This window comes from Sturnus vulgaris, chromosome 24 (assembly GCF_052056855.1).
Source record: "Sturnus vulgaris isolate bStuVul1 chromosome 24, bStuVul1.hap1, whole genome shotgun sequence".
In the NCBI taxonomy this organism is placed as follows: Eukaryota; Metazoa; Chordata; class Aves; order Passeriformes; family Sturnidae; genus Sturnus; species Sturnus vulgaris.
Window position 1 is genome coordinate 3,074,850 of NC_142266.1, and position 26,749 is coordinate 3,101,598.

Consider the following 26,749-nt stretch of genomic DNA (forward strand, 5'->3'; position numbering starts at 1 on the left):
TGCACTTTGGTACACGAGTGACACGCTTAACAGTGGATTTTGAACAGTGGTTGCTTTTGTTTTCCAGGTCGAGTTTTACCTGGTTCTGGTGTAATCCTCTTTGTAAGTTGTACTCCAGATCCCATCTTTGCTGCTCTCATTACTCAGCCTGCCTTGGGCACCATCCCCTGTCTGCATCTGCAGCCTGCCCTGGGCTCTCTGGGGACAGCTACAGTGACAAACAGCAAACTGGGTACAGGTAACCACAGGTAACCCGTAGGGTTGAGAGAAACTCCCCAGCTTTGCTGAATTCTGTAATATTTAGGGCATACCTAAGTTTTTTCCCAGTGCAGCAGCAGCTGGGGCAGGTGCACTTGCACTGCAGTGTTGACACAAGGCTGAAGTTCACAGTTCATGTGCCAACTGCTCACCTGCCACAGGCAGAAATAGCTGGAAGAGGTGGTGGTGGTGTTCCCTATGTGGTCTGACACTGTCAGTTTGGATGTGTTAATCTGTATTCAATGAAGGATTAAAAGGGAGGAAACTTGCAGAATCTGAAGCCCTCTGCAGGGGGAATGCAGAGATGGGAACAATGTGGAGACTAGTTTGCAGCTGAATCAATGAGCTAAAGAAAATGGTAGTAGTGTCCAGGAACATCTGTCCTTGCAGAACGTTTGGGTTACCACTGTAACCCCTCCACCCTGGTTTGGAAATGCATAAATAAAGTGTGCAGCATCCAGCAGGCAGCCCAAGAGCTGGATTTGAGGTACCCCATGGACAGTGAAGTACCAAAATATCAGCCCCTGTGCCAACAGGCCTGGAAGCAGGACTTGTTGGGGTGGAGATGAGATCTCCCTGGGGCCCTTCAGGAGAGCAGGAATAGCTTCCAGTGCAGAACAGGTGAGTGGCCAGGTGGAGTGTGTACTTACAATTACACCAAAGTAAAACATGAAACCTCAATGGCATCAAGAGAGACCACAGGACTGTAAGACATAGCTTGGGACAAGCCAAGGACCTGGGGCTGTGCAATGGCTGATGCTGGGCTCAGATGTCAACTGCTGTTTACAATGTGTTTTTTCAAAAAAAGGCAAAGACAGTCTGAGCATCTGAAGTTCTTTGTGCTCAAAACTCTCAATCTGGCAGTGGGAGGGGAAGGGGGAACAGGCCCACAGTGGGTCCCAGCCCTTAACTGGGTGTTTGAGCACCCACATGGCTCCACACACGCTGAGGTGGTTCTGGGGCAAGCACCAACCCCAGCAAAAAAAGAACTTCCCCCCCCAGTCCACTCCTCCCATCAGACCCCCGGGAGAGCCCAGAGCCACGTTCACACAACACAGAGCACTCATCCTGCACCCCCTGCAGCCCAATACCAGCACTGAGGACTGGTTCCCTGCAGGGGCTCAGAGCAGCTGACAAACCCAATGCTTAAATCACCACCTCAGACCTCACTGGCCAAGTGGCCCAGATCAGCTGCCAAGCCCAGCTGAGGGAGGGAACTCAGTGGAGGCAAGTGAAGAAAGCTGTTTATTCTCAACAACTGAGGCACAAATAATCATCAGTGCCTCTTCTTCAGCACTGAAACGCCAAAGTTTGCTGAAGTCCAGACACTGCCATCCCACCTCACTTTGCTCATAAGCCACAGGCTGCTGTGGAACAAAGCCACTAAAAGATTTCCTGAGTCACCAGCTCTGCAGACTTGCACAAGTGTGTTCCAACAGAAGGAATGCTGGCAGCAACCTCTGGAACATGTGGCTGCTCCCTATCCTCACCCCTTGCCACTTCATGTCCACAGTGAGGCCTGGTCTTCATCTCATTTGTGAGGTGGCCCCAGCAGTCCCAACAGAGGGGAGACACACTCCTTGTTGCAGTCACTTTGGCACAACAAGGATCTCAAAAACACTGCTCAACATTGCTCTTCACACATCCAGCTTGTTTAGAAAATTTCAAATTGGCATCACAGGGCTTTAGTAAACATTGACAATTTTGTCCTGGTTTCCAAGCAAGTTCTCAATGCCAGAATCACCAATTCACACACAGTGTAGTGTGATCTCGTGCCCTCCTCCTTTCCTCTTGCTCTTGGCCATCACAGCACTCGCTGAGAACTGAGAAATCCTAAGAACATGCAGAAAACCAAAAGCCAAACGCTGCTAGCAGCAGAGGCAGAGCTGTTGGTTTTCACACACTCATTGTACTTTACAAAATCGACTTCCCTGATGGCACACAGGTGATCCACTCGGCATTCCTGCTTGCATGGCTCCAGGTCATACCTGGCAGAGTTAAACTCATAGTACAGCTGTAAGTAGTGTGGGTCCTTCCAGATCCTCTCCAGCACCATCTGCATGGAGTGTGCAGAGCCATTAGGGACCTGGAAGGCTTCTGTCAGTCTGTACTCTTCTTCCCACTCTGGGAACTCTTCCTTCCACGGCAATTCCATCATGTTGGCATGAGTGAGGTTCAAGTAGTAAGTCACCATATCCTGAGGGAGAGAAAAACAGAACTGGGGAGACATCAAGACAAGATTGGCCCTGGAGTGAGACACTGGGCTGGGCTTGGCCCCCACTGCAGCACCCTCTACCCCAAGGGATCAGCTGCCCTTGACAGAACTTCCTACTGAGATGGGCACCTGGGAACAGGTCAGGTGAGACCCTCCAGAACCCACCCCAAACACGGCCTGTTTCCTAAGGGCTGGAGGGGTGGCTTTGCTCTGCTTGACTTTGACCTCCAAGCATCAGAAGCTTTGAGCCTGGCCTGCTTCAGACATCAGTCAGTTACTATCAACACTGTCCAGCAGCAGAAGCAAGGGCTGCAGGAGTGTTATTTGTTATTAGAAGTTATCTTCTCAACTGTGAACAAACTCAAGAATCACGTTTTTCATGGCTTCTGTTCTCAGTCTCTTGTCCTTTTCTCTCTGCTTCACTGGCTCCCCAGCCTTGCACAGCATATTTTAGCATTCACTTCTGTGCTATAAACATCTAAACAAAGCAACTACAGAGAGCTTCGTTCACTACTTCATCCCAAAGGAGGCCATAAGCACCTGTCCTCCACCTAAACACCCGTCCTCTACCTCTTGGCAAAGAGAAGCTGCCCCTACAATTTACCTCAATTCAGATCCACTCTGAATGCATCATTTTTAGCAAGTAGAGGGACTCAATTTTTCAGATGGCTTAAAGATTTTGGAGGGGGTCTGACAACTTGGAAGGGGTCTGTTATTACTCAAAGAGTATTTCTGTGATACATACTACCTGTGGAGCAAAGCAAACGTCAAAGGGAGCTCACTAAGGACATGAAGAACACCACAAAAACTGTCTGACCCTGCCTGGGGGAACTCATCCCAGCAGGAAGCACTGCCTGCCAGGGCCATGCTTTGACTCACTGACACTCTGACTAAATCTTTGTGCCAGACACGAGGCTGAAATACCCTGGGTCAGAGTCTTCTCCCACACGGCCACTCAACTTCTGTGGACTGAGAAATCCTGAAAAGCCTGTTTTGACTCCAGGGGGGAATTAAAGTTGTTCCAGAGCTGCAGTGTGGTGCACACAGGTATCCCCTACCAAGACCTGAAGGGTGTCCTGATCATAGTCGATCACCCGAATCGCAGGGTTGTTGGCTCCATTGCTCACTCCAGGTAATGTTGTTTTCCAGGGACTCACTCCAGGGGCCAGGAACATCACACTGATTGGAGAACCTTCACAGAAATGCCAAGCAAACTGTGACTGGAGACCATGGCTTGTCCCACACCCTGTGCCCATCACAGTGAGGACCCAGAGCAGATTGTGCTGCCAACAGCACCTTTGTCACCAGCTCCCAGAGGTACCAGCACACACACAGAGATTAACACCTTGAAGAATACTGGGGACTGAGCACAGGGCTGCTGCAGCCAGGATGGGCTCTCCAATACTGGCAAAGGCTCTTGCAGTGAGTGGCCAAGGAACCACACTCAGCAAAGGTGTTCACCCAGAGCACCCCACACACACAGAGATTCAGCACTGCTCCCTCAAAAATGCCCAAACCTCTCAAGAGGGAACAGGCAAGAAGCTGCCAGGCATTGAGGGGAAACAACAATATTTGAGGGTGAATAGGAAGGAGGGCAGGAGCTACAGACTCCTGTAGTAGAGGGAGTAGTAGGGGGTAGAGATGAGAATCACTGCTGCCTCTTGTTGCATGAAGCATTTCAGAAACTTTTGCTGGCTTCTTACTGTTTTCAGCCAGCAGCCACTAAAACTCTCACAGACAGTGATTCTGAGAGCTGTCAGAGCTGTCACACAGGTGCTTGGGTGACCAGAGCAGGTACCTGTGTCACTGTAGAACATGCGAAAGCTGTCTGTGTGATGGTGCCCAAAGAACTGGGCAGCGATCACCCTGTGGTGCTTCTGCACAATGCCCAGGTACCGCTCGTTAAAGCCCCTCCGGAACCAGGGCTTGCCCCGTTTCTTCTCAAAGAAGCCAGGAGGGACGTGCCCCACAATGTAGACCTACAAAAGCAAGAGCTGCCCTGAGCACAGAGCCCACACCACCCATGGAGCACCAGCCAGGTGTGACTGCACCCAGAGGGAGCAGAGCAGAAAGAGCTTCTGGGTGGGGAGAAGCCCAAGTTGTTTATTCATTCTTTTTAATACCTTTTCATCTGCTCTGGAGGCATTGGTCAGTGTTTCTTCCAGCCACTGGAACTGCCCTGCAGGATCCTCATCACCAGCTGTCTCATTATTCTGGTCATAGTACAGGTTGGTGTTGAGGACAACCATCCGCCCCCTCGTCCCTGGGCCAGGCAGTTTCTCACTGTAGAAAGCTCCTTAAAAATGCAACCCACAGAGGAAGAGCTGGAGGTCTGGTCACACTGGTGGCTGTGACCCCACATCCCTTTGTTTCCACCTCTCTCTGTTCTCCTTAGCAATAGCCACAGCAGGGGCACTGCCTGGGGCACTGCTCTGACCACTCCAGGATGTGGATTTGGAGTGACTCTTCCCTGTGTGTCTCTTATCATTCTCGTGCCTCTCCTGGTGGAGGGAGACCTCAATGGGTACAGTGAGCAGCACCAGGAGCTGGGCAGCTCTGGAGAGCCCCAGCACTGCCTGCACCAGCTGCTACCTTTAAAGATATTTCTCCTCCCTCTGCAGGTCACCACTCTGCATTCTTTCCAGTAACTTGACAATGGCAGGAGAGACTAAAGATAAAATAATTGCTCTTCTTGCAAGCAGAGCTCCAAGAAATCAGCATTAAATGGGAGCCTACCTCTGAAAATCCTCTATGAATATTGTTGCTCTGAGCATAGAAGCAAGAAAAATTGTTCATGGTATTCTCCTACTCCTCCTCATATCCCCAGCATGCTCTAAACATGAGCCAGTGGTGCCAGACCTGCTCTGAAGAGAGGAAGGGAGGTATCATTCAGCCAGGGCCGCCACAGTTCTGCTGTTTGGTCGTAGATCCTGTGCTCCTTCCCAGGAAACTGATTCTTGGGGTGGAAGTCGTGGTTGCCCATGGCTGCATAGACCTTAGTACCTGGAGACAGAGCCAAGGAGGCACGGGGGAGGTCAGTGCTGCAGAGCTCCTCCAAGCTCCCCCAGGCACTCCCAGCCTTGGAAGAGAGCTTTGCCAAGGCCAGTCACCCTCTGCCCCCAGGGCCACCACAGGGCTCTGACTCGCCCTTGGGACAAGCCACCCACAGCCAAGGGACTGAGCTGTCACCAGCAGTAATGCTCCTTGCTGACACAGGCTGTGTCTGAGGGTATCCTGCAGCCTTTTCTGCCTTCATGACTAAGGACAGAAGCCTTTTCCTCTCTCCTGAGTGAGCTAACCTGAAACATGAGTGTGCATCAGTGCTGCATGGCACAGCAGAATTGAGGCCACCAAACAAGTCCCAGTGACCACAGCCCTTCTGTGCCTTTCTCTGTCACAATTCTGTCATTTCTGCATCCTGGTTAGCCCCTCCCATGAGTCTCTTTTCATCCCCTCAAATCCTACCTGGAAATGTCTCTTTTATCAGAGAAGTCAGATTTGCTATGATGTGCAGAACCTTTTCTTCTCCGAGCTGCTCATTGGGGACATGGGGAGTGTCATCTCTAGAAAAAGAAGCAGCACAGTCACTGTCTGGGACTAACAGGGCCTGTGCCTATAGCAGTGAGCAAGGTAGAGAAACTTGCCTCTAGAAAACTGCCTCCTCTCTATGCCTCCTAGAAGAGGAATTTTAAGCTTCTGGGTGCAGAAGTCAGTGCTATGTTGACTGGCCAAGACACTGAGGGAGTTTCAAGAAATTGCTCACAAGGAAAATGAGCTCCACTCCAAACTTGCCAGAGTCAAGGAGTGTTCTGACAACACTCTAAGGGATGCACAGGGTGGGACTGTTGGGGTGTCTCTGCAGGGCAAGGAGATGGAATCCATGATCCTTGTGGGCCCCTTCCAGCTCAGGACACTCTGATTCCACGATTCACTTTCCCCTAAAACCCCTAATGCAAAGGGTGTGAAGGAAAGGCTCCCTCTGCCTCGGGGCGTGTCACAGGCACTAAAGTAGCCTGGAAACATTGCAAGGATCAGCACTTGGACTGAGGGCATCTGATCTGCAATAATGAAGCAGAGCTGTTTACATAATTGTGGTCACCATGAAACAAGGGAATGCCTCCAGTAAGACAGCAATCTAAGCCTGCTCCATGTCTGTGTTTGCATTAACATGCTTACAGCATTTATAGATGATACTGGGCTGTCCACAAGCCCACTGGAGAGAGAGAAGAACATTGAAAATCACGTGAAAGGACTGGGGAAAATTGCTTGAGGGAAAAAGAATACTCAACATAAGGTCACAAGACCCAATAACGACATCTAAGCAGGAACAGGCTTCTGCAGGGACAGAAAATGAAAACATGGGACAGGCAATAGTCCTGCAAAATGGAACTGGAGGTTACAGCAAGTTGAGGCTGCACTCTCCTAAGAAAGACCATATACACAATCACCATACAAAATAAAGCTTTACCATCTCCAGGTGCTATTGAGGCCTTCCATAGGACAGGGGACCCACCCATGGACACCACACCAGGAGAGAACATCCTCCACTGGGGAGGTTCCTCTGACTCCTAAAGCAAAACTGTCCCTTCTTGAGACCTCCCAGCTGCCTCTTCCCAGCCAGAAGAAATGCTGCAAGCTGGTTTACAATGCTCTCCTCCCACTGCTCTGACCGACAGCGCCAGATGCACGGACACACAGCCCACAGCTCCTTCCCCTGGGCACTCCAGGTACTCAGAGTCACTCTGGAATCAGACACGGCTGGACAGGACGCACAAACGACGGACAGTGAGTTGTGATCCTTTTGTCACCTCACTGCCAGAAGCTTCTTGCCAGCGTTGAGAGCCCTCGCTAGGCTTGTGCTTTCCCCTCCAAGCCCCTGTTTTGCATTACGAGGCACATTCTCCCCTCTCCTTTTCAAAGCAGACACCATGGAAAGAGCCCTGACACACCACGAGCTCCATAGCCGTCCTCATGCCCAGCCCCGGTGTCCCTCCAGGCAGGCCCGGCCCCTCTCACCCGGTCCAGAGCACGAAATCCGGCGTGGCCAGGCGGTCCCGCATGGCCTGGGCGGCCGAGCGGAGCAGGCTCCAGGGCGCATCGCACAGGTAACTGCCCCAGGGTCCGGCAGGCCCGGTCCGATCGCCGCCCGACGGGCACGGCCGTCCCGCCGCCGCCGCCGCCTCGTACCCGGGGTCCCAGTGCAGGTCTGTGAGGTGCCAGAACTTGCCGGAGCGGCCACGTGCACCGGGCAGAACCACGACCAGGAGGCACAGCAAGAGCAGCACCAAGAGCTGGCCCATCGGCTGCATGGCCACTACGCTGCCCCTACCTGTGCCCGGCCCTCACCTGTGCCCGGCCCCGCCCTTCGGCCCCGCCCTTCGGCCCCACCTTCGACCCGCCCCTGATCGATGCCAGTCCGGGCAGCGCCCGCTCTCAAAATGGCGGCGACGGCTTCCCCGCGGCCTCCTCCTATTGGACGAAGCCGGAAGGCGGAGGGACGCGATTGGCTGCCGCCCGGCAGAGCGGCGCTTCCGGATTGGGCGGCGGGCGGCGGCGCGCGAGGGTCGGCGCGCGGGCGGGCGGCGGCCGGAGCCGGAGCGGCGCTATGTGGAGCGGGCACGGTGCGCGCGGGGCCGGGCGGGCCGCGCTCGCCGCCTCCGGGGGACGCGGGGCCCGAGGGCGCCGCTCGCTGTGATGGCGGCAGCGCTGGGAAAGGGGGCTGCGCTCCCGCCACCGCCTCACGGTTCCTCTCTCTCCGCCTCTTAGGGAACTTCGATGGCGGGTACGGCAGTATGGGCGGCGCGGGGCCCGCGGGCGGCTACATGCAGTCCCCGGGCGGGTTCGGGTCGCCGTCCGGCGGCCAGGCGGAGAAGAAGCAGGTAGGCCGGGCCGGGGCCGCGGGAGGGGGGCCCGGGGCCGGGGCCGGCTCTGACGGTCCCTCCCCGCCTTGCAGCGGAGCCGCTCGCAGAACATCGTGCCCTGCACCGTGTCGCAGCTGCTGGCGGCCGAGCAGGTCGACGAGACCTTCCGGATCTGCGACGTGGAGATCTCACAGGTGGGCGCCGGGGCTGACCCGCGGCCGGCCCGGACCCGCGGCCGGCCCGAGCAACCGGCCCTCCTCATTGTCCGCAGGTCACCATTGTGGGCATCGTCCGGCACGCGGAGAAGGCGCCCACCAACATCCTCTACAAAGTGGACGACATGACGGCAGCCCCCATGGACGTCCGGCAGTGGGTTGATACTGATGTAAGCATTGGATTTGCCACGAACAGGCTTCTTTAGCAGCTTTTGAGAGCAGCGAGTAGAGAAAAGTTACAGAATGTTATGCAGTGTCTCGACTTAAAGGAACTCATAAGGATCATCGGTCAACACCTACTCTCTACTTCTCACAGAGCTTTTTTAATCCAAAAGATGTGGCTTTTCTGGAAAGTATTTTAGGGGTAACATGTCTCTGAAATCCAGTGGAGATGCTGCTGTAGTGGAGGTCACTGGTGTTGTATATGACTGTCTGCCTGTTTACTCTGGCTGAGTTCAGTTGAACAGTTTTGAGAGGGTAATAAGGCAGATGTTCCGTTGCCTTACTGCAAGTTTAGCATGAGTTCAAAAACAGCTCTGGCCTGCCCCATCCACCAGTCAGATTATGGAATTCAACACCTAATTTTTTACTATTCGAGGTTCCTTTCCTCTTGTTGCACTATGAGAATTTCTCATAAATGGACAGACACAGCAGAGCAGACAACCGGCTCTGACTGCTCTGAAATGTGCACCAATGTTTTTATTCATTTTTTATTTACAGTGTTTTTTGTAACTGCTCTTACTGGACAGAGGAATGCACATTGTTTGTGCTTGCTTGAGATGAGCCTGCTTTGCTAAGCTGCTTATTGTGGTAATTGAGAAATGGAAACATGAAACAGCAAACGTCTCTTTTTTCTCCTCTCTGTTAGGAGGCAGGAGGTGAGAATGTTGTGATACCTCCAGGAACTTATGTTAAAGTAGCTGGCCACCTTCGGTCGTTCCAGGTAAGTTCATGTGTGTGAGTCGTGGCCGTGAGGCTGGAGCAGGGATGTGAAGGATTGGTGATCTGACTTAGTGCTGGGAGGCTGCTTTAGAATATCCACTTAATTGTGGTCTCTGGACAAATCCTTCAGTGTCTCTGCTATGGTTGTATTTAATAACGTTCTAATTGTGCCTGAATGCAGAGGACTATTTAAAATTAGAATAATTTTCAAATTCCCCTCATCAGTGTTTTCAGCAGAGCAGAGTTCTGGCCACCAGGTTTTGGGATGCTCTTACTGTCAAACTTAGACCAAGTTTTGGTGCATGGAGAGACCTCTTAGCACTTCATGTAGCACATGTGGTTTAAATATTCAAATAATGGTGCATGTGCATTAAGGCATAGTGCAGTTAATTCCCAGCTGATTAGAAAGAGGAGTGACTGTGTCCATTGTCTTTCAAAACCACATCCCTCCCCCACTGCTTGCTTGCTCCCAGTGGGATGGGGGGAGTCAGAAGGGTCAAATTGAGAAAATTCATGAGTTCAGATAAAGGCAGTTTTATAAGTAAAGCAAAACAAGGAATTCATTCCACACTTCCCATGGGTAGGCAGGTGTGCCTCTTCCTCCTCCTTTCACCAGTTTTATAACTGAGCATGGCCCTGGCTGTTCTGGGTTCTCCCCAGAGAAACTGGCTCCCAGCAGTTTCCCCTCACGGCTCCTTGTCCCCTCCCAGCCTAATAGTGCTGGAGCTGTGTGAGAAGCAGGAAAGCCCTTAGCTCTGTGCAAGGATTGGTGAGCAATGACTAAAACATCCCTGTGTTACCAACACTGTTTCCAGCACAAGTCCAAAACTAGCTCATGCTACTGTACCCCAGCCAAAACCAGACAAGATCTAGGTCAGAATGTTTTGGAAGAGCTGCATGCAGAGAAGCTCTCTCCCCACTGCTGTCCTGGAGGGAATGGCTGGGTTGGCTGTTAGGTATCTTTGTGTTGCTGTGCTGTAAATTGTTTTCTTTATTTTGTGTTTGTTTTGTTTTGTTTTTTCCTCTGAAAGAATAAGAAGAGTTTGGTAGCATTTAAGATCATGCCTCTGGAAAATATGAATGAGTTCACCACACACATACTAGAAATTGTCAATGCACATATGATCCTCAGAAAAAATCTTATGGTAAGTACAAAGATCCTGATTCCATCATGGCCCTTCCTGGGTGACTGGTGATCTCCCAAAAAGGGACCTTTCCCTGGGAAAATTGCCTCATTGTGGGGCTGGAAAGCTTAAAGCTGGGCAACACTGAAGGTGTAACAGCAGTCCTGGCTTCCTTGGAGAGAGATTGTGTTGCAATCCACTTCTATAAGAAACTATTTTTACTTACTGGCTTAGAAATAACAGCGAGTCTTTAACTCTGTGGGCTTGGGCAGCCTGGGTAACCACAGCACTTTTATTCTCATAATTCCAGTCAGCATCAAGAGTGCCACAGTCATTTTCCTCCACTGGGATAAGTGACATGGGAGGCTATGGAGGAGGAAGCAGCCTGCCAGTGAATGGGCTCACAGCACACCAGAGCCAGGTGGGTGCCAGCAGCTTTTCTGGGAGCACAGCAGTGGCAGCAGAGGCTCCTCCAGTGTGATGTAGTGCTGTTCTTTCTCATCCAGGTGCTGAACTTGATCAAAAGCTGCCATGTGCCAGAGGGGATGAGTCTACAAGACTTGAAGCACCAGCTCCAGAGTATGAGTATGTCAACGATCAAGTAAGTGTGGGGAAATGAAGGATGTTATGGAAATCCAGGCAGAGAGAGTAGTGGACAAGCCCAGACACTCCTGTGAATCAGGGTGGATAATTCAGGTGGTCCCAGCAGCACAGGAGCCAGAGCTTTTGAAAGATTCATTGCCCCACATGGGTTGTTGCCAGTTGCTTTGCTCCTTGTTTTCAAAACAAGCTGTTCATCAGTTCACTGGCAATGTAGTGCAGTGCCTCGGTAGCCTTTCTTCTGTTCAAGGACTACCTTGCTCTCTGCACACTGATAAAAAATCCAGGCATAGTCTTCTATTCTACTTCACTGTCTCTTATAACTTCTCGAGACTTACAAAAGCAGTCATTATCTTCCATGATCTTTGTATGTTCTGTCCCCTCTGGAGCAGAGTGGTGGGCACTACCTAGGAAGTGCAGAGTGGTGACTGAAGCAGAGTCTGAACTTCACGGGGAGCACACTGCCATAGCCTTGGAGAAACTTCTGTGTCACTTACACTGCCTGTGAGACAGAGATACCAAGAGGCTCCCTAGGCAGCTGCCAGGAGGGAACTGTGGGGATGGGGTCTGGAAACGGGAATTACCTGGCAGAAAGGTAGTGACTTAGCTCCATTTGCTAAGTAATTGCTAACTAGTTACCAACTGTGGGGCTTTTCTTCAAGGCAAGCTGTGGAATTCCTCAGCAGCGAGGGACACATCTACTCCACGGTGGATGATGATCATTATAAGTCAACGGATGCTGAGTGAAGTTCCTTCCACCTGATTTTAGTTCCAAGCAAATGTTTGTCCATGTTTCAAGATACTTTGCTGAGCTCTGTTACATAGAGGGAGGCCTTTGCTCTTTGTGGGAAGTCCTGGTTACCTGGTGAATGCCGACTCCTTGGAATTCAAGGACGAGTGTGATTCTGGTAATTGGACCTGATTTTATGCTGTGACCATGTGACTGAAAGCATAATCAGACATGGGAAAACTGAACTCCTCAGAGCTTTCACTTTGTTTTGGCTCCTTAGAAAGTGCCTGTTAGAAAGAAGAGCCTCTTTATGATGTCCCTTATTTCTAGAGCTGTTTCTTCTAACTCAGCTTCCATTCCATTTTCTTTACCAAGTGGGTAGCCAAGAGTAACCTTCCATTAATGTACAGCAATCATGAGAAGATGTTTTCATTGTTTAGTTCGTGCATTTAAATCTATATTTGTACTAGAGCTGATCTTGATAGAGCTTTTGAACTTTTCCAATAAAATTGTAACTTGGAGCACCTTGTATGATGTCTCACTCTAGAGGCTTGAAGAAGAAAACTGCTAGACAAAACGTGGGGATAAAAGCACAGCTCATACTTTCAGTTTAACTACCCTTATTTTTTCCTTAGCTTTTTACTTTGAAGGTTCAAACTGAAGTGAATATCTGGCCAGTAAGAAATTAAATAATTGTGCTACCTGAAGGAAACATCTATCAGTGTTCCAAATCGGGCTAGAACCATTTCTCCCACCAAAAAGACTCCCCAGTTTATGGATTATGGCCCCAAGGCTGCCAGAGCTCAAGAATTGTTTGGACAACACACTCAGGCTCAGGGGGGGATTGTTGGGGTGTCCTGTACAGGGCCAGGAGTTGGACTCAAGGATCCCTATGGGTCACCAGCCCAGAACATGCTATCTATCCTGTGCCAAAATCCATGTATGCTGTGCTTTTAGCTGAAACTTAAATGAACTACACCACGTGAAGCAAGGTTTTGTTCTTCAAACCATTTTTAAAGTGTAACAGAAAAACTGATACTGATGGTGGATTGAGATGGAGAAAAAGGATTTGTGTTTCCCGTTTCTGTACACCCCCTGCCTTGTTCAGGCGGCTGCGGGGTGGCAGCTGCACGGTGTTACTGTCCTGCAGTCAATGATGATCCTGCACGGCGTTACTGTCCTGAAGTCAATGATGATCCTGCACGGCGTTACTGTCCCTGCAGTCAGTCAATGGTGATCTGCACGGCGTTACTGTCCCTGCAGTCCTCTCACAGGAAACACATTTGGCTGCCGGGCGTGGGGCTGGGCTGGGCCCGGGGCTGTGGCGGGAGCGCAGCCAGGCCGGCCCTGGGCGGGACCCACGGCCCTGGGCGGGACCCACAGCCGGGGCGGGCCCTGTCAGGGGGTGGGTCCGGCCCGAGCCGGCGCCGCCAGCGCCGGATCCGGGCCGGGCTGTGGGGCCCCGATGTCTCCGCGAGCTGCCCCGCCGCGGTTCGGGCCGCTGCAGCTGGCGCTGGCGGCGGCGGGGACGGCGGCGGCGACCCTGGACCTGTGCATGGACGGCTGGGTGGCGGCGGAGTACGCGCGGCGCGGCCACCCCGGCTGGGCCGCGCTGTCGCTGTCGCTGCTCGCCGCCGCCTCGGCCGCCGCCCAGGCCTGCAGCTGGCTCTGGCTGCGCTCCGACCCGCCCGCCCTGCGCCCCGCCGTGCCCGTGCCGCTGCTCGCCGCCCTCCACCTCCTACAGCTCGGCTTTTTCTTCAGGTACGGCTGCCCCGCGCCGGGTCCTCCTCCGCGTTCATCCCGCGGGCCCTGCTCCGCCCCAGCCTCCCCCCGGTACCCGAACCTCTGCTGCTGCCTCTGGGCCCTCCCGGCACTCGGGGATGGGCTGAGCGGGGCCTCGGCTGTCGGGAGCCCCGGGCTGGAGCGGGTGAAATGTGTCAGAGGGAGCTCCTGTGTCCCTGCCAGTTCAGTTTCCCTCCGGCTCTTCTCTGTCTCCCGGCACCGTTGCCGCCGCCCTCTAAACAAACGGAGCAGCGCCCCGAAACTTTGTCGCGGCCTTGTCCCTCCCTTGGCAGCTGAGGGGAGCAGCGAGGCCGAGGAGGGCGAAGGGAATAATCCAGCCAGGTCCGCTGAGGTCGATGCTCAGTTTTTTACACTTGCACTTCACCCATGTCTGGGTGTGGCATCGTGTGGTTGCTGTGGTGCGGGGTTTGGGCAGGGGAAAGGAGAGGTTTGGACGTGAATCACTGGGGTTTGTTGTCCTGTCAGGAGTTTGTTGTCCTGTCAGGGCAGCATGGGGACCAAGGGATGCGGTGCCTTGCGTGGCTCCTCACCACCAGCTGGGTCCCCACACAGGTGCCTCTATGCTCTGAAGGTGGGCTGGAGGGTGTGCTGGGCCAAGGCAGAGGAGGAGGATGAGCAGAGACACATGGCCTTCCTCTCCCACGACATCAGCATGCTGCGTCTCTTCGAGACCTTCCTGGAGAACACCCCGCAGCTCACGCTGCTCCTCTACATTATCCTGCGGACAAACAAGGCTGAGCTCTCCCAGGGTGAGGGGTCTGGGGCCAAGGGAGGGGTCTGCAGGCTTGGGGTCAGAGTGGGCTTGGATGGGGCAGATCACAGTCCAGTGTGTGGAGGACCCAACAAGACACTCATCATGTCACTCCTTCGACATGTCACACTATAGAGTGAACTCCTGTCCTGCACTCACATGCCCCAATGGGCCATGCTGGGTTGGGGTGGGTTGAAGCTGGGGGACCATTGTGGTCATTCTCTTATGTGCCCCAGGAGAGGCTGAGGGTCAGGTGAGAAATCAGGCCCCTTTTGGCGAGTTGGGAGGTGCTGGTGCTGGTATGGGTGAAGCACAGGCCACTGAACAGGTGCTGTGGTGCCCTTCCCAGGGTAGGGAGCAGGTGTGTCACTGCAGGGAAATGGGGAGCCCAGCAACGTGGAAGCCAGCACTCACCTGCCTTTGTGGGCTGAGGGCTTCCATGCATGGGAGATGGGCTCTGCAGAGCTGTTCAATCCCAGCACTTCTTCCCCATGTTGTGAGCAAGGCCAGGCACCAGCCTCCTTGTCCTTGGGAGGGTAGAAGGCCAGGAGAGAGATGCAGGTGCTGATGCTCTGACCCTGACAGCACCTGCTCTGTGAGCTGGGGGGAAATTCATTTTAGCAGTGGTGGGCAGGGAGAGGTTTGAGCCAGGCTGGGCCACCCCTTGGTCCCCTCTCAGCATTTTTACCTCTGTGTTTGCAGGCCTGGGGATGGTCACTGCCTTCCTGTGTGTGTCCTGGTCTCTGCTGGACTATCACCAGTCTCTGCGCTCCTTCATGCAGGACAAGTGTGAGCTGAGCCTGGGCTCTTCCATCATCTACTTCCTGTGGAACCTCTTCCTCATCTGCCCCCGAATCCTCGTGGTTGCCCTCTTTGCCCTGCTCTGGCCCTACGGTGTGGCTGTCCACTTCCCACTGGTGTGGCTGGCCATGTTCCTCTGGGTCAGCCTGCAGGGCACAGACTTCATGGAATCACCCGGCCCTGAGCAGCTTTACCGGGCCATGGTGGCTGTGATCCTCTACTTCAGCTGGTTCAATGTGGCACAGGGGAGGACGCTGTACCGCAGCATCATCTACCACGGCTTCATCCTGGTGGACAGCACTCTGCTGGCCCTGGCCTGGCTCTGGGGCCGGGCTCCCTCTGAGGAGCACTCCTACCTCCTCCTGGTGGTCGCTGCTGCCCTGCCCTGCTACCTGCTGGGGCTGGGACTGAGGGTCACCTACTACAAGTGGCTGCACCCCAACGTGCAGGTGCAGCAGGAAGGCAGATACGACGAGGTGGATGCCAGTGGAGGAAAGGATGGGATGGAGTTTCGCTCGTTTTTGGAACCAGACCTCGTGAACAGGAGGATGCAGTATTTGGCCCAGACCCACATCTCCTTGTCCCAGCTGGCACAGCAGCACTTCTTGAATGGAGCTGCTGTGGAGTCTGCTGTCTGAGGGCAGGTCCTCTAAAGAGACGTGAGGGAGGAGGTAAACTTGCTGCTCGTGCCCCTGGTTGTGTCCCCCAGGCTGTTGTTTTGGACAGCTGGGGGGACCTGGCAGAAACCAGGGGTGCTGTGGAAATACCTGATGAGTCCCATGGCACTCAGCAAGGTTGTACCCTCAAGGAAAGACTGTGTTTGTGATGAGTCCAGCACAGTGTGGCATATGGCTGCACTGCTGTATCAACTTTTCTTGTTATTTATTACTAGCTTTTTCAAATAAGAAAAATGAAAACAAGAGCACTGGTTTATTTTCTCTGTGCCTCTCCTGTGCCTGCTGCTGCCATTGCTGTGCAGGGATATGGGTGGTGGGGCAGGGACAACTTGTTTCCTCTATGGAAGTTTCCTCCACGGTAGTGGCTGTCTGACCTTCCTGTTTCCAGCCAGGATTTTCCTCCGTGTGTTAGTTGTGGTGTTAAGGTCAAAGCTCACCTGTTATCAGTGTGTTCAGGCAAGGATGGGGAAGGAGGCCTGTGCTGGGAGGAGTGGCTGCAGGGTGGCTCAGAGCTGCTGGCTCATTATGGACACCTCAAGCTCTCTTGGCTGCCATTCCCACCACAGCCTGGGCAGTGCTCACAAGGTCCATGAGCAGGCTGGAGTTGGCCATGGCGTTTCTCAGCCATAGGTGGCAGTTGATGTGGTCAGTGCTGTGCCAGCTCCTGGGCACAAACACCCCCCACATGGAGGTGGGGCTGTCTCCATGCAGCTCAGTCCCCAAAGCCAGGCAGGCCCCAGAGCAGCCTTTTGCTGTTGCCTGGCTGGGCAGCTGTGGCACATCCTGGCCACAGCTCCTTCCCCTCACCATCACATCCCTCCCAGCACCACATCCCGGGAGGGAACCTCCATACCAGAGAATCTGGATGCAGCTGGAGGAGCAGCTGAAATGCTGTTTCACAGCTGCTCCTGCAGGAAGCTCAGCAGCACCACAGCAGAGGGCGGGAGAGGGGTGTTGCCTTGTGCAAAAGAAAATGGGAATATTTATGCAGGAAGTACCATGTGCCCATCTGGGCACCTCAGCAGGGCCATGGGGGCTCTGGTGGCTGCACTGGGACCTGTGGCACCCTCAATGCTCCTGGTGCTGCTTGGGCTGTCACAGGGGCAGAGAACAGGCTGAAGCACTGACTATAGAAAATAAAGACTTTATTATTTTTTTCCAGTTCACAGGACAGTTCCCATTACAGACCATGAACAGGCAAAGGCCCTACAGCCAGCAGCACCTGGCACTCGCCCCTGGTGCTGTGGGCTCCAGTGGTCCTACTGCTTCCCACCAGGGCCAGCACAGACATCTCCCCAAGGGCTGTTGGAGGCAACAAATACTAGTGGATCAGGTGATTTTTAAAGCCTCTGTGGCTGTGTTGAAGCTGAGGGGAAGCCAGCAGCACTCAGGTGAGCCCAGGTGCTCTGGACCTGCAGGGTGACTGTCCTTCAGGTGTTCAGGTTTGCTCTCCCATCACTCCTGACCTGACTGTAGCTGAACTGGTGACAGAGACAGGAGAAAATCAATGCTTGGATAGAGATGCTGTTCTTGCCTCAAGAGAGACAGGAAAAGGCTTAAATTCAGCCAGTAGAGGAAAAAATAAAATAGCCAGGTCACCCCTTTATTAACAAACACAGAAATGTACCATCAACCTCCTGTTATAAAAGTACTTTACATACATTCAAGGAAACATCATATAAATACCAGTATGAAATGTCAGTGGCTGCGAGTTTTCACACTCAGCTAAAATTTTACCAACATCTTAAAATTTCCTTAAAACATTTGAAGTAAACAAACACAAAGCACAGCCAGCTGCCAGGCAGCTCAGGCCTGCAGGTCCAGCACCTCCTGCCAGTGCCTGGGCAAACCCAGCCCCTCTCCAGCACGGCTCTGGTCACTGCTTGTGATGGGAGTGAAGCACAGGGGCTGCTCAGCCGTGCTGGTGGTGGGAGGTTAAGGCACAGGTTTTAATCCCAAAGTTCAGCCAGCTGGAGTACGAGACATGCTCCCAACAGGCTGCTGCACAGGCTGGGACAGCTCCCAGACCTGCTTACAGGAGACCTTTGGATGGGCTGAGGGATGTTCAGCATCAGCACAGACTCTTCTGTGACTACAACTGAGTCCTGATCCTCTGGTGACATTTCCAACCCTGGGAGCAATGAGGTGACTCCTCACCACAGCTCTGGCACTTCATAGGGACCTCAGAGGAACTGGACACTATGGACCCAGCAGTAAGGGAGCTGGAGCTGCCTCAGCTGCCTTGGAACAGGTGTACACCTGAGCTCTCCATTTGGTGTAGACAGAGAACATCCCTGGGTCCTGCTCCCCTTTCCAAATCCACTGCTGAGCACTCCCAGCACAGCCTGTTTGCCCCCTGGGCTTTGCTGGGCCAGCACCCCCAGGGCAGCCAAACACCTTCCCCTCTGCTGAGCTGCCCAGTCACACCCACAGCAGACTCCCCAGATTCTCCTCATGGGATGAGCAGTTCTGCTGCTGGCAGGCAGCAGCTCCCACATGGACAGCATCTTCCTGCTGCAGAGCCCCTGGGGAAATACACAGAGCCAGTGTGTACCTGGGAGCAGAGCACAGGGCCAACACCTGGCAAGGAGCTGAATGGAAAGCAGATCAGTCCTGACTACAGTGACCATCCTTGAGAAAAAGAATCGCCTTTAATTCCAATTTAATTAATATTAAAAAAACCCTAAATTTAAAAAAAAAAATTAAAAAAAAAGGAAACCGGAGCTGGTACCATGGGTACCATGTGAAACAGACCTCCCAAGTCCAGTCCCTGAGCACGGGGTATCCAAACCCCTGGCTCCAGGCACCTTCTGCCCCAAAGTCACTGGAGCTGGCCCAGGAACAGAAGCTCCCAGGGCACAGCAGAGCCTGTGCCAAGCTGGCCCAGCAACTCCCTCTGCACAGATGGAAATTAACCCTCAGTAATTAATGCCATGAAAGGAGTGCAGCAAACATCCCTGCCTGTATGGGCACAGTGAATGGGTCAGTGTCCTCCCTGCAGTGAGGGACTTTCAGCCCAGTCTCCTGCTGGCTGATGACCACAATCTGGAGGGGTGTGGGTGCAGCCACAGGTCTGGCTCTGCAGGAGCAGCAGCAGCTGGGACACAGCACACACCTGTCCTCAGGGCACCAGCTGATCTGGTGCCAGCAGGGTACATGGGGGAGACCACCAAACACAGCCTGAGTTGGCACAAAACCAGTCCCTGTGCCAGCCCCAGTCCCTAGCTGGCTGTTCTGCCCAGGGGAGCTGCAGGTCACTGACTCCAGCCTCTATTCTGACAGTAGCAGAAAAATCAGCATCACCATCCCTCCCAAGTGCTCCATGCTGCCAAGTCACAGTGTCTTAGAAAATTAAGTCCCTCTTAACAAGGCGTTTGTTTCTCACTATGTAGTTAGGCTAATGCAAAGAATATAAGAAAATTGAATCTGATTCTACTAAAAGGAACTTAAAAATAGGGTCAGGAACACAGAGGTGAAGGTTATACCATAGCCAGAGCCTTCTCTGCAACATTCATGAAGATTTAGGAATTAGATTATTCCTAGTCCAGGTGAACACTCTGTTCACATCTGAGCAGTCTGCACCAGTCTCCTGTACCTGATGTTCACAGGCAGTTTCATTTTTCTTTGCAGGGAAAATCTGTGGGATCTACAGTCCAAACCAAGGCTGGAATCCAGTGATCTCCTGCTGGCTAAAAGGGCTTGTGCACACATTGACTAGAAGCCACTGGGATCAACTCAGAACACCAATACTTGCCTCTACAAGGAATCACATATCCCAGAAGCGTTCCCTTACCTTTATATTTTCCAGTCATCCCACATGGAGGAAATAACAATAGGACATTGTAATAAATTAACTGTTTTCAACACCCAGGGAAGGAGAGAGAACACATTTTACAGCAATAGAGGTATTTTTGACATTTTCATTAATATTTCCTATGAAAAAAACCATAGCTCTTCGGCTTTGCAAAACAAGGGAGGTTTAAGCTCTGCCATCAGCGTTTTCCTATAAAAATAAAGTTTTGTGTTTTCTTGGGTTCTACAACTAAGCTGAATAGAAAGGAGAAGGCTCTTACAAATAAATCTGCTGTTTTATGGCCCCTCCCTCTGGAGACAGCTGCCAGAGGCATTCAGCTGGCTCTGTAAGTCCCTTCTGCAGACAAGCTCTAGCTCTGCTGAGTCTAGGGCTTCCTTACAGGACACCCCTGGGCTTGGCAGGGCCCATGCTCCCAAGGAACGACCTGCTGTCATATTCCACTGTACAGTTTGCATTAGGTATGTTTTCTTCATCAAGCTGAAAAGTGAGTCCCCAAACATGTGAGATTTCTGCCCCCCCCAGTAATGGAGAGGGCTTGTGGGAGCTGTCGTCATGTCTTTGCTCCAACTTCTTACAGGAAGTCTAACTCAAGGGCTTGGTGAAGGGACACGAGGTCAGCGTGATTTGTGATCCTCCAGAATGGCATGTTGTGCTGGAAAGAGAGAGGACAGTCAGGTTTATGCAGGGATTTTCAGCTGAGGTGGAAGCAGGCTGGGTAGAGCTGCAGGGCTGTGCAGTGTGGTGGTTCTGAGCACACCAGGCTCAGGACAGACCTTGGCCACGTGCACATCTGTATCTGGTGCCCATCTCGTGCACATCTGTATCTGGAGCCCATTTTATGTGCACATCTGTGTGTGACAGGCACCAGCACTGACTGTCAGCTGCTGGCAATGGAAACCTTGGCTGTGAGCTGCTGCTGTACCCACGAATGCCTGTCCAGGACCCCCAGCAAACCTGCACAGGTGACAGCTCTGGCACATGGCAGAATGTGTGAAACCTGCAGAGTCAACATCCTGACAGTCATCTCTGCATTCACCACTAACCTGTCCAGGCCTGTCCAAAATCAATCAAACTCTTTGCTCCTTGTTTGTAATCCAGCCTAATGGCAGGTGCTATATTGATCTGCTGCTGTTGCTGAGCCCTGACTCCTGCACACTCCTGAGAAATTCCAGCACCCTGACAGTCACAGGCTATGATCAGCATACAAAACCATAGACTCATCAAGGGTGGAAGGGATTTCCAAGATCAACGAGTCCAACCTTTCAACATGAATATCCAACATGCTACACTAAGACACTGCTGACAGGGACAGTGTGATATGCAATCCTAAACAACAGCAAAAGAGAAACTTTAACCACCCAGAAGCCAGAAAAATGCCCATGTTAACATAATGGAAGATCTCTTGCACCAAAGGCAAACTTTGCTTCTGGCTGCTCTGGCCTGAAGAGTCCAGCCTTGGAACAGGAGTCCTTGTAGGCAAAGCCTGCCAGCAACTTCCCTTCGTGTTGCCCCAGCTCTGCAGTCAGACCCACCTGCTTGGCTGCCACCTCCTCATCACGCCCATCTCCAATCACCACGTAAGTGACCTTCTTTCCAAACCGTGACACGATCCTCTCAAAGCAGCTCTCTTTACCTGCCAAAGACAATCCCCCTGTAAGGAGCCTCAGGCAGAGAGAAGTAGAGCCTGAACAGGTCCCTTCCTCCCAGTACAGAAACATTTCTTGTCTTACTGGGCAGGGGTAGTACCCAGTTCAGCTCCTGAGACCAGATGCCTCAACCAGGCAGACCACAGCACAGGGCTGCTCAGCTGCAGAAATGGAATTTCCCCATATAAAAATCCCAGCTAACTCTCAGCAGATGCCACAGTGCCAGAGACTTGGCACAAACCCTTACCTATTTTTGTAGCACTGTAAATATTTTCAATGGGAAACACCTCGCCCAATCCATACAGAAGAACTTTGGCAAGAGCTGGCATCAGTTGGGTAGTAGTGATCAGGATGTTCTCACAGTTTTTTCTAAAAGAAGAAAAACACTTATAACAGCACATCTACAGGCAGTGGTGCCAGGACTGCTCTGGGCAGCCTGATCAGCTTCCCCAGGTGCCATGTGCTGTCCTGCTTTCAGGAGACGTTTGCAATTTTTGCTTGCTTGCTTCTGGCAGAATTCCCTGTCAGAAAAACCATTTGGTGAGCATGGGGGCCTTGCTCACTACAGGTGTTGCAGCAGAGAAACAGGGGTGGAATTCTTGCCCTCAGTCACTTGGCACCTGTCCTGAACAGCAGAAGTGTGATGGAGGCAGCAAGAAAGGGCTGAGACAGCCTTGCATGCATTTCCAGATTCCATACCTGGACTGGATGAGCAGCAGGGATTTCAATGCAGTTTCCAGCCAGGAATCTGTCAGCACTTTGATGTCGGTCCTCAGTCGCTGCAGAGCTTCCCTCTTCTGTGGGCTGAGCAGGCCTGGAAGGTGAGGAACACGTGTTTGCCTGGCAAGGCTGACACAGGCAGGGCTGTCCCCCAGTGCACGAGCTGCCTGCTCTGCAGTCAGCAACAGAACTGAAGGCCTCTGGAAGCTGCACTGTCTGTCTCAAAAGCAATGGAAGAAACCAGCTCCCAGTGACATGAATGAGCCCAGACATCCATCCAGGAGTCTGAGGGTGGGGAACTGGGCAGACACTTATCTGCAATTATTTCAAAGCATTTCTCAGGATACAGGCAAAGGCACTTCCCTTGTACAAAGCACTCACAGTAACAAGGGTCCAAGGCCACAGAGCAGGGGAAGGAACTCCTACAGTCACCCTCTCTGACTTTGTGCTTTCCAAGAACCCTTTCCACTTTAAGCCCTTTTACATATCTTATTACAAACCGCCCCTTTTCTTTTATTCCCATGCTTATAAATGCTTTAAATATCATTTTCTTCAAGTCTCCAGTTTTGAATTAAAATCAGACAGAAGTGGAGCCCATTTCTGCTCCTGACAGTAAACACAGCAAGAAAGGAGCATGTGGACCCTGCACATCTCTCCAATTTCCATCCATGATGTGTGAGCCCCCCATCACTCCAGCCTTCTGTTAGACCAGTCCTCTGCACTGAGGCCACAGAGGGACTCACAGCAGGCTGCACTGACAGCTGCTTCATCATGCAGCTTTCTACAAGTCCTGAAAAACTCTACATCCAGGTTTCCCATGAGCAAAATATGCAATCATGATCTGATCTCCCCCTACAAGAAATCAGGTAACTGCAGCACACTGAACTGCAGACTTATACTGGCATATTTTTAAGGCTGAAAGTTGTAGCTTTGAACACCTGGTTTTTAGAAAATATGTCCAAAAAAAACCCAACATCTATCAAGATTCTGTGTAGGCAAAGAGTACCCAAACCCACAACCAACCAGGCTAAGTCACCCTACCAGGTGAGCTGCCCCAGCAGCGTCCCTTTTCCAGGGATAGCAATGCCAAGATTCAGACTAAACAGAAAATTCATCTCCATTTGTTCACTATGCTTTGTATGATTATGACTGCTTTGGAGTTCAAAGGGAAGCAAATCTAGAAGGCTTTAAGTGACTTTGTGAAGAGAGAGCAGAGAAGTCACGTCAGACTGCGGGCCTGAGAGCCCAGGGGTGACCACTGTATTTCCTGATAATGGCATGACCAAAGGCAGACTTTGTGGAGACATGAATGAGACCTCCTGAGCAGCAGGGCAAATGAGTCATTCAGGCCACTGCTGAGCAGAGTGCCAGGCAGCCTTTCATACCAAAGGAGCAAAGGGACACTATCTGCACCAAAACTTTTGCTTCTAGGACTGAGTGACCATCCTTATCTCCACGATAAATCACAGCCTGCACTGGCACACTGTTCAGTTCTGAAGACGTACCCTCTTAGATTCCATGAAAATTTGATCCCAGTTAGCACCAGGAGAACGATTTACTTCTCACGTCCACATCCCAGGAAAGCCAAAGCTCTGAGGAAGGACAGTCTGGCTGCACAAGCTCTGTTCAGTGCTCAGAGCTGGCTGCAGGTGACCACTCACCTCCAACGTTAGTTTTGTATTTGTTGTAGATCTCGCGTACCCTGCGGTAGCGGAAGGCCAATTTCCTCATCCAGTCCACTCCCTGCACACCCACGGACGAGCTGTGGTTTGCATTGCTTCCAGAGCCACTGAAGCCATCCGTGGAGAAGTTGTAGTTGCTGTTCCAGGAAAGCAGATGTGTTAGGTGTGCCACAGCAGCAGAAGCACTGTGGCATTTCTGGGGGGGGCTGCTGATGGCAGTGCTGGAGAGCACCTTGGGGAGGAGCTGCACGAGCACCCTGGCACCTGGAGAGCAGAGCCTGGCTCCTGTGAGAGTGTGTGAGACATCCAACTACAGCTGCTGCTGCCTCTGAACTGCTGCACTGATACAACTCCTTCCAGATGCCCCACTACAAAACCTTCCTTTACTCTTTGGCTGCTCACTCCTCTGCCATACAGAGCATCCTTCCCACCGACCCCCTCCTCACCCTGCAGCAATAAACCCCAGCACATCTTCCCAACACAGCGTCCATGCCTTTCCATCACAACTGCATCTCCACAAGCAGATGAGCTGCTTCACCAGTTTGTGACTGCAGAAGACAAGTCTTGCTTCACCACCTTCCCTGTATTTTTTTCTCCCTGAGAGATATTTCTCAGACTTTTTCACGAGCCAGTTCAGCTCAATATAAAAACCTACCTTCCCTTGTTTGATAGTGAGCACCATAAGCTTTCAGAGGGATTCTAACCACAGGGGGACATGGAATCACAGGATGGTTTAGGTTGGATAGAACCTTCCAGATCATCTCATTCTAAAGCCCTGCCATAGGCAGGGACTTTTTCCAATAATCTAATTACAGTAACCATTAGATTAGGTTACTAATCTAATGCTGTCATCATGAGATCTGAAGTGTTGATTCTCCATTCCTTGCTTGTCATTGAGCACAGAGGCAGCATTCAACAGTAGACAGTATAATTCACAATATAATTTCAAAACTCTTAATGCTTTGTAGGTCTTCAAAGAAATGCCTCACAGCAAACAAACACTTTGCCAGTTTTCATCCCCTGCACAATGCTGAGCTCCATCCCTTAATCCCATCTGTATTTGAAGTCTTAACAAAACTTGATTACATCAGCCATACATTTTCTGCATTCATCAGTACAACACCTTAGATCTTGGCCATTGTCATCAGATGCCACATCTTCTATGTGTACCTGGTCACACTCCTGTTAAAGACAAAAAAAAAAACAAAAATAAAGTCATGTCGTGGTAATTCAGAAACACACTGGCATTTGCAGATGATAGAAACCAATCCCTTCACAATTCCCAACAGCAACAAGCCACAACACACTGCTTCCACAAACCCACAGAGCTTCCACTAGCTCCATCTGCAGCACCTACAGCAGTACATTTTGTGGTTGAGCACACAGCTAACACATTGATGAGTTTCCTTCCAGCACAAGAGACTACCTGGCATTTTCATTTGGGTTTTTGTTGCTTTTTTCCCTGAAGCAGGAAGGTAACTTATTACCACCTTTGCAAAGTTCACTGCTGCCAGTAGTCACAGCCACAATGGAAATATCATTTAAGCATCTATTTGCATCAAATTTGCATCAAAGCCATCTTGTTTTTCCACGATGTGCATCAGTGATACACCTACAACTAACCCTGTCCATATTCAGCCTTCCTAAGCCTTAAACTAGTGCTGTCAATTCTGCAAATTACATTGAGTGGAGTTACATCAAAGACAACACAAAATCAAAAGGGAAGGTGTTGTGGGTCAGCTTGTCTATGCAGCGTGTCCTTCAAAGCTGTTCCACAGCCAAAGTCACCTCCTGCATTCTGTCCTTGCCTTAGTCACAGCCCTTGAGAACTGACATCTTCAAGGCTGCCTTTTCCTCACATCTCTGGTTTCCATTTCAAAAAAGGACCAGTGGAAGCAAAGTGCTCACCAGTCCAAAAATGCAAATACAGGATGGATCACACATCACTCTCACTTTATTTGTACAGGTTCAAGCAAAATCCTAGCAGAAACTAAGAGAGTTCCTGACACCAGAAGGCTGCAGAATGCCTGTCTCAGTTAAGAGTGCACCCCTGATTTGGTTGTGCTTACAAAAAGCAGGAACAGGCTCTGAAGCACAAAGGCCTCATAAAGAGTGAGGTGTAATTCTGATTTGGTAACAGGGAGTTCTGCCTTTCAAACACATTTGCCATGTACCTCCAAGTCATTGAAAAACAAATGAGTATCAGCAACTTCAAAAATCATCTCCTCCATGGACAGACCTGAGCCAATCACCAGAGTTGGATCCTGGAAAAAACACAAAAAGAAAATGTAAATGCACTGTGGATAGAGGCAGAAGGGAATTGTCATAAATCTCTCATCAGTTGAACTGCACACAGTTTTCCACTGTCTATCAAACCTGGCATATTCCAGCTACATTCAGTGGTGTGGACTACAATTTCCCTAATACTTTCAACAACTCAATTTAAAAAAAAAAATCAAACATTTTAGTGCTCCACAGGAAAGACTGATACATTTTCAGAGTCAGCACATACAAAACATTTAAAAATCTACAATGTATTTTTCAAAGAAGAAAAAACACTTCTCTTCCATACGTGTGAGGACCTCAGTTATTCCCAGTGAGGATGAAACCAGTTTGACAGATTTGCATTGTAAGAAGGGACATGTTGGTGATATCCAACATGAAAGCCAAATTTAGTTCTTCCCCTGCCCCAAACTGCCAACAACTTAAAGTATCATTGTAGAGAGTTAAAAAAAACCAAACCTATTCCTTTTCCAAAGACTAACATTTAATTCTGCATAGGTTTCCTTCCATGGAAAACACAGTATTACCTTGCCATATTTTTGAGCATAAGACCCTGTGAGAAGAGAATGGAAGATGATGATGGTCTCATCCAGGTCCCAGAGAAACACTCGCTGCAGAGAGAACAAG

The 26,749-nt window shown here is 51.3% G+C and overlaps 4 protein-coding genes across 8 annotated transcripts in view; 2 read left to right on the plus strand and 2 right to left on the minus strand.

Annotated features, from left to right (window-relative positions):
- Window positions 1-1,490: 1,490 nt before the first annotated feature.
- On the minus strand, window positions 1,491-7,797 carry SMPDL3B (sphingomyelin phosphodiesterase acid like 3B). Its single transcript, XM_014881240.2, has 7 exons — window positions 7,490-7,797; window positions 5,939-6,036; window positions 5,333-5,476; window positions 4,597-4,769; window positions 4,272-4,452; window positions 3,532-3,665; window positions 1,491-2,455 (listed from the first exon to the last, which is right to left on the minus strand). Exons 1-7 carry the CDS (start codon window positions 7,780-7,782, stop codon window positions 2,063-2,065), a joined length of 1,416 nt encoding a protein of 471 aa, XP_014736726.2. The 5' UTR covers window positions 7,783-7,797; the 3' UTR covers window positions 1,491-2,062.
- A 220-nt stretch (window positions 7,798-8,017) lies between these two features.
- RPA2 (replication protein A2) lies at window positions 8,018-12,466 on the plus strand. The gene is made up of 9 exons (XM_088178316.1): window positions 8,018-8,094; window positions 8,240-8,352; window positions 8,427-8,528; window positions 8,606-8,719; window positions 9,418-9,492; window positions 10,523-10,636; window positions 10,926-11,036; window positions 11,122-11,216; window positions 11,878-12,466. Exons 1-9 carry the CDS (start codon window positions 8,079-8,081, stop codon window positions 11,960-11,962), a joined length of 825 nt encoding a protein of 274 aa, XP_088034442.1. The 5' UTR covers window positions 8,018-8,078; the 3' UTR covers window positions 11,963-12,466.
- Window positions 12,467-13,371: 905 nt separating this feature from the next.
- On the plus strand, window positions 13,372-19,742 carry XKR8 (XK related 8). Of its 2 annotated transcripts, XM_088178319.1 has the most exons (4): window positions 13,372-13,706; window positions 14,301-14,497; window positions 15,202-15,971; window positions 19,608-19,742. In XM_088178319.1, exons 1-3 carry the CDS (start codon window positions 13,411-13,413, stop codon window positions 15,936-15,938), a joined length of 1,230 nt encoding a protein of 409 aa, XP_088034445.1. In that variant the 5' UTR covers window positions 13,372-13,410; the 3' UTR covers window positions 15,939-15,971; window positions 19,608-19,742. The 2 variants fall into 2 exon arrangements, with proteins under 2 accessions (XP_088034445.1, XP_014736788.1); XM_014881302.2 differs by lacking the exon at window positions 19,608-19,742 and having other exon boundaries at window positions 13,374-13,706; window positions 15,202-16,220.
- EYA3 (EYA transcriptional coactivator and phosphatase 3) overlaps window positions 17,106-26,749 on the minus strand; it is a 40,046-nt gene continuing 30,402 nt past the window's right edge. For all 4 annotated transcript variants that reach the window (XM_014881299.2, XM_014881297.2, XM_088178318.1 and 1 more), the window contains 8 exons: window positions 26,650-26,733; window positions 26,014-26,103; window positions 24,963-25,021; window positions 23,819-23,976; window positions 22,137-22,251; window positions 21,685-21,806; window positions 21,324-21,424; window positions 17,106-20,443 (listed from right to left, as the gene is read on the minus strand). In XM_014881299.2, the coding sequence (XP_014736785.1) occupies window positions 20,363-20,443; window positions 21,324-21,424; window positions 21,685-21,806; window positions 22,137-22,251; window positions 23,819-23,976; window positions 24,963-25,021; window positions 26,014-26,103; window positions 26,650-26,733 (810 nt within the window). In that variant the 3' untranslated portion in view covers window positions 17,106-20,362. The remainder of the gene's footprint in view (window positions 20,444-21,323; window positions 21,425-21,684; window positions 21,807-22,136; window positions 22,252-23,818; window positions 23,977-24,962; window positions 25,022-26,013; window positions 26,104-26,649; window positions 26,734-26,749) is intronic.

Coding starts and splice junctions, on each gene's coding strand:
- XKR8 (XM_088178319.1), top strand. CDS start 13,411: ATGTCTCCGCGAGCTGCCCCGCCGCGGTTCGGGCCGCTGCAGCTGGCG. Junction 13,707..14,300: donor CAGCTCGGCTTTTTCTTCAG/GTACGGCTGCCC, acceptor GTCCCCACACAG/GTGCCTCTATGCTCTGAAGG. Junction 14,498..15,201: donor CAAGGCTGAGCTCTCCCAGG/GTGAGGGGTCTG, acceptor CTGTGTTTGCAG/GCCTGGGGATGGTCACTGCC.
- RPA2 (XM_088178316.1), top strand. Junction 8,353..8,426: donor GCCAGGCGGAGAAGAAGCAG/GTAGGCCGGGCC, acceptor CCCGCCTTGCAG/CGGAGCCGCTCGCAGAACAT. Junction 8,720..9,417: donor GGCAGTGGGTTGATACTGAT/GTAAGCATTGGA, acceptor CCTCTCTGTTAG/GAGGCAGGAGGTGAGAATGT.
- SMPDL3B (XM_014881240.2), bottom strand. CDS start 7,782: ATGCAGCCGATGGGCCAGCTCTTGGTGCTGCTCTTGCTGTGCCTCCTG. Junction 6,037..7,489: donor GATTTCGTGCTCTGGACCGG/GTGAGAGGGGCC, acceptor TTCTTTTTCTAG/AGATGACACTCCCCATGTCC. Junction 3,666..4,271: donor CATGTTCTACAGTGACACAG/GTACCTGCTCTG, acceptor ATTTCTGTGAAG/GTTCTCCAATCAGTGTGATG.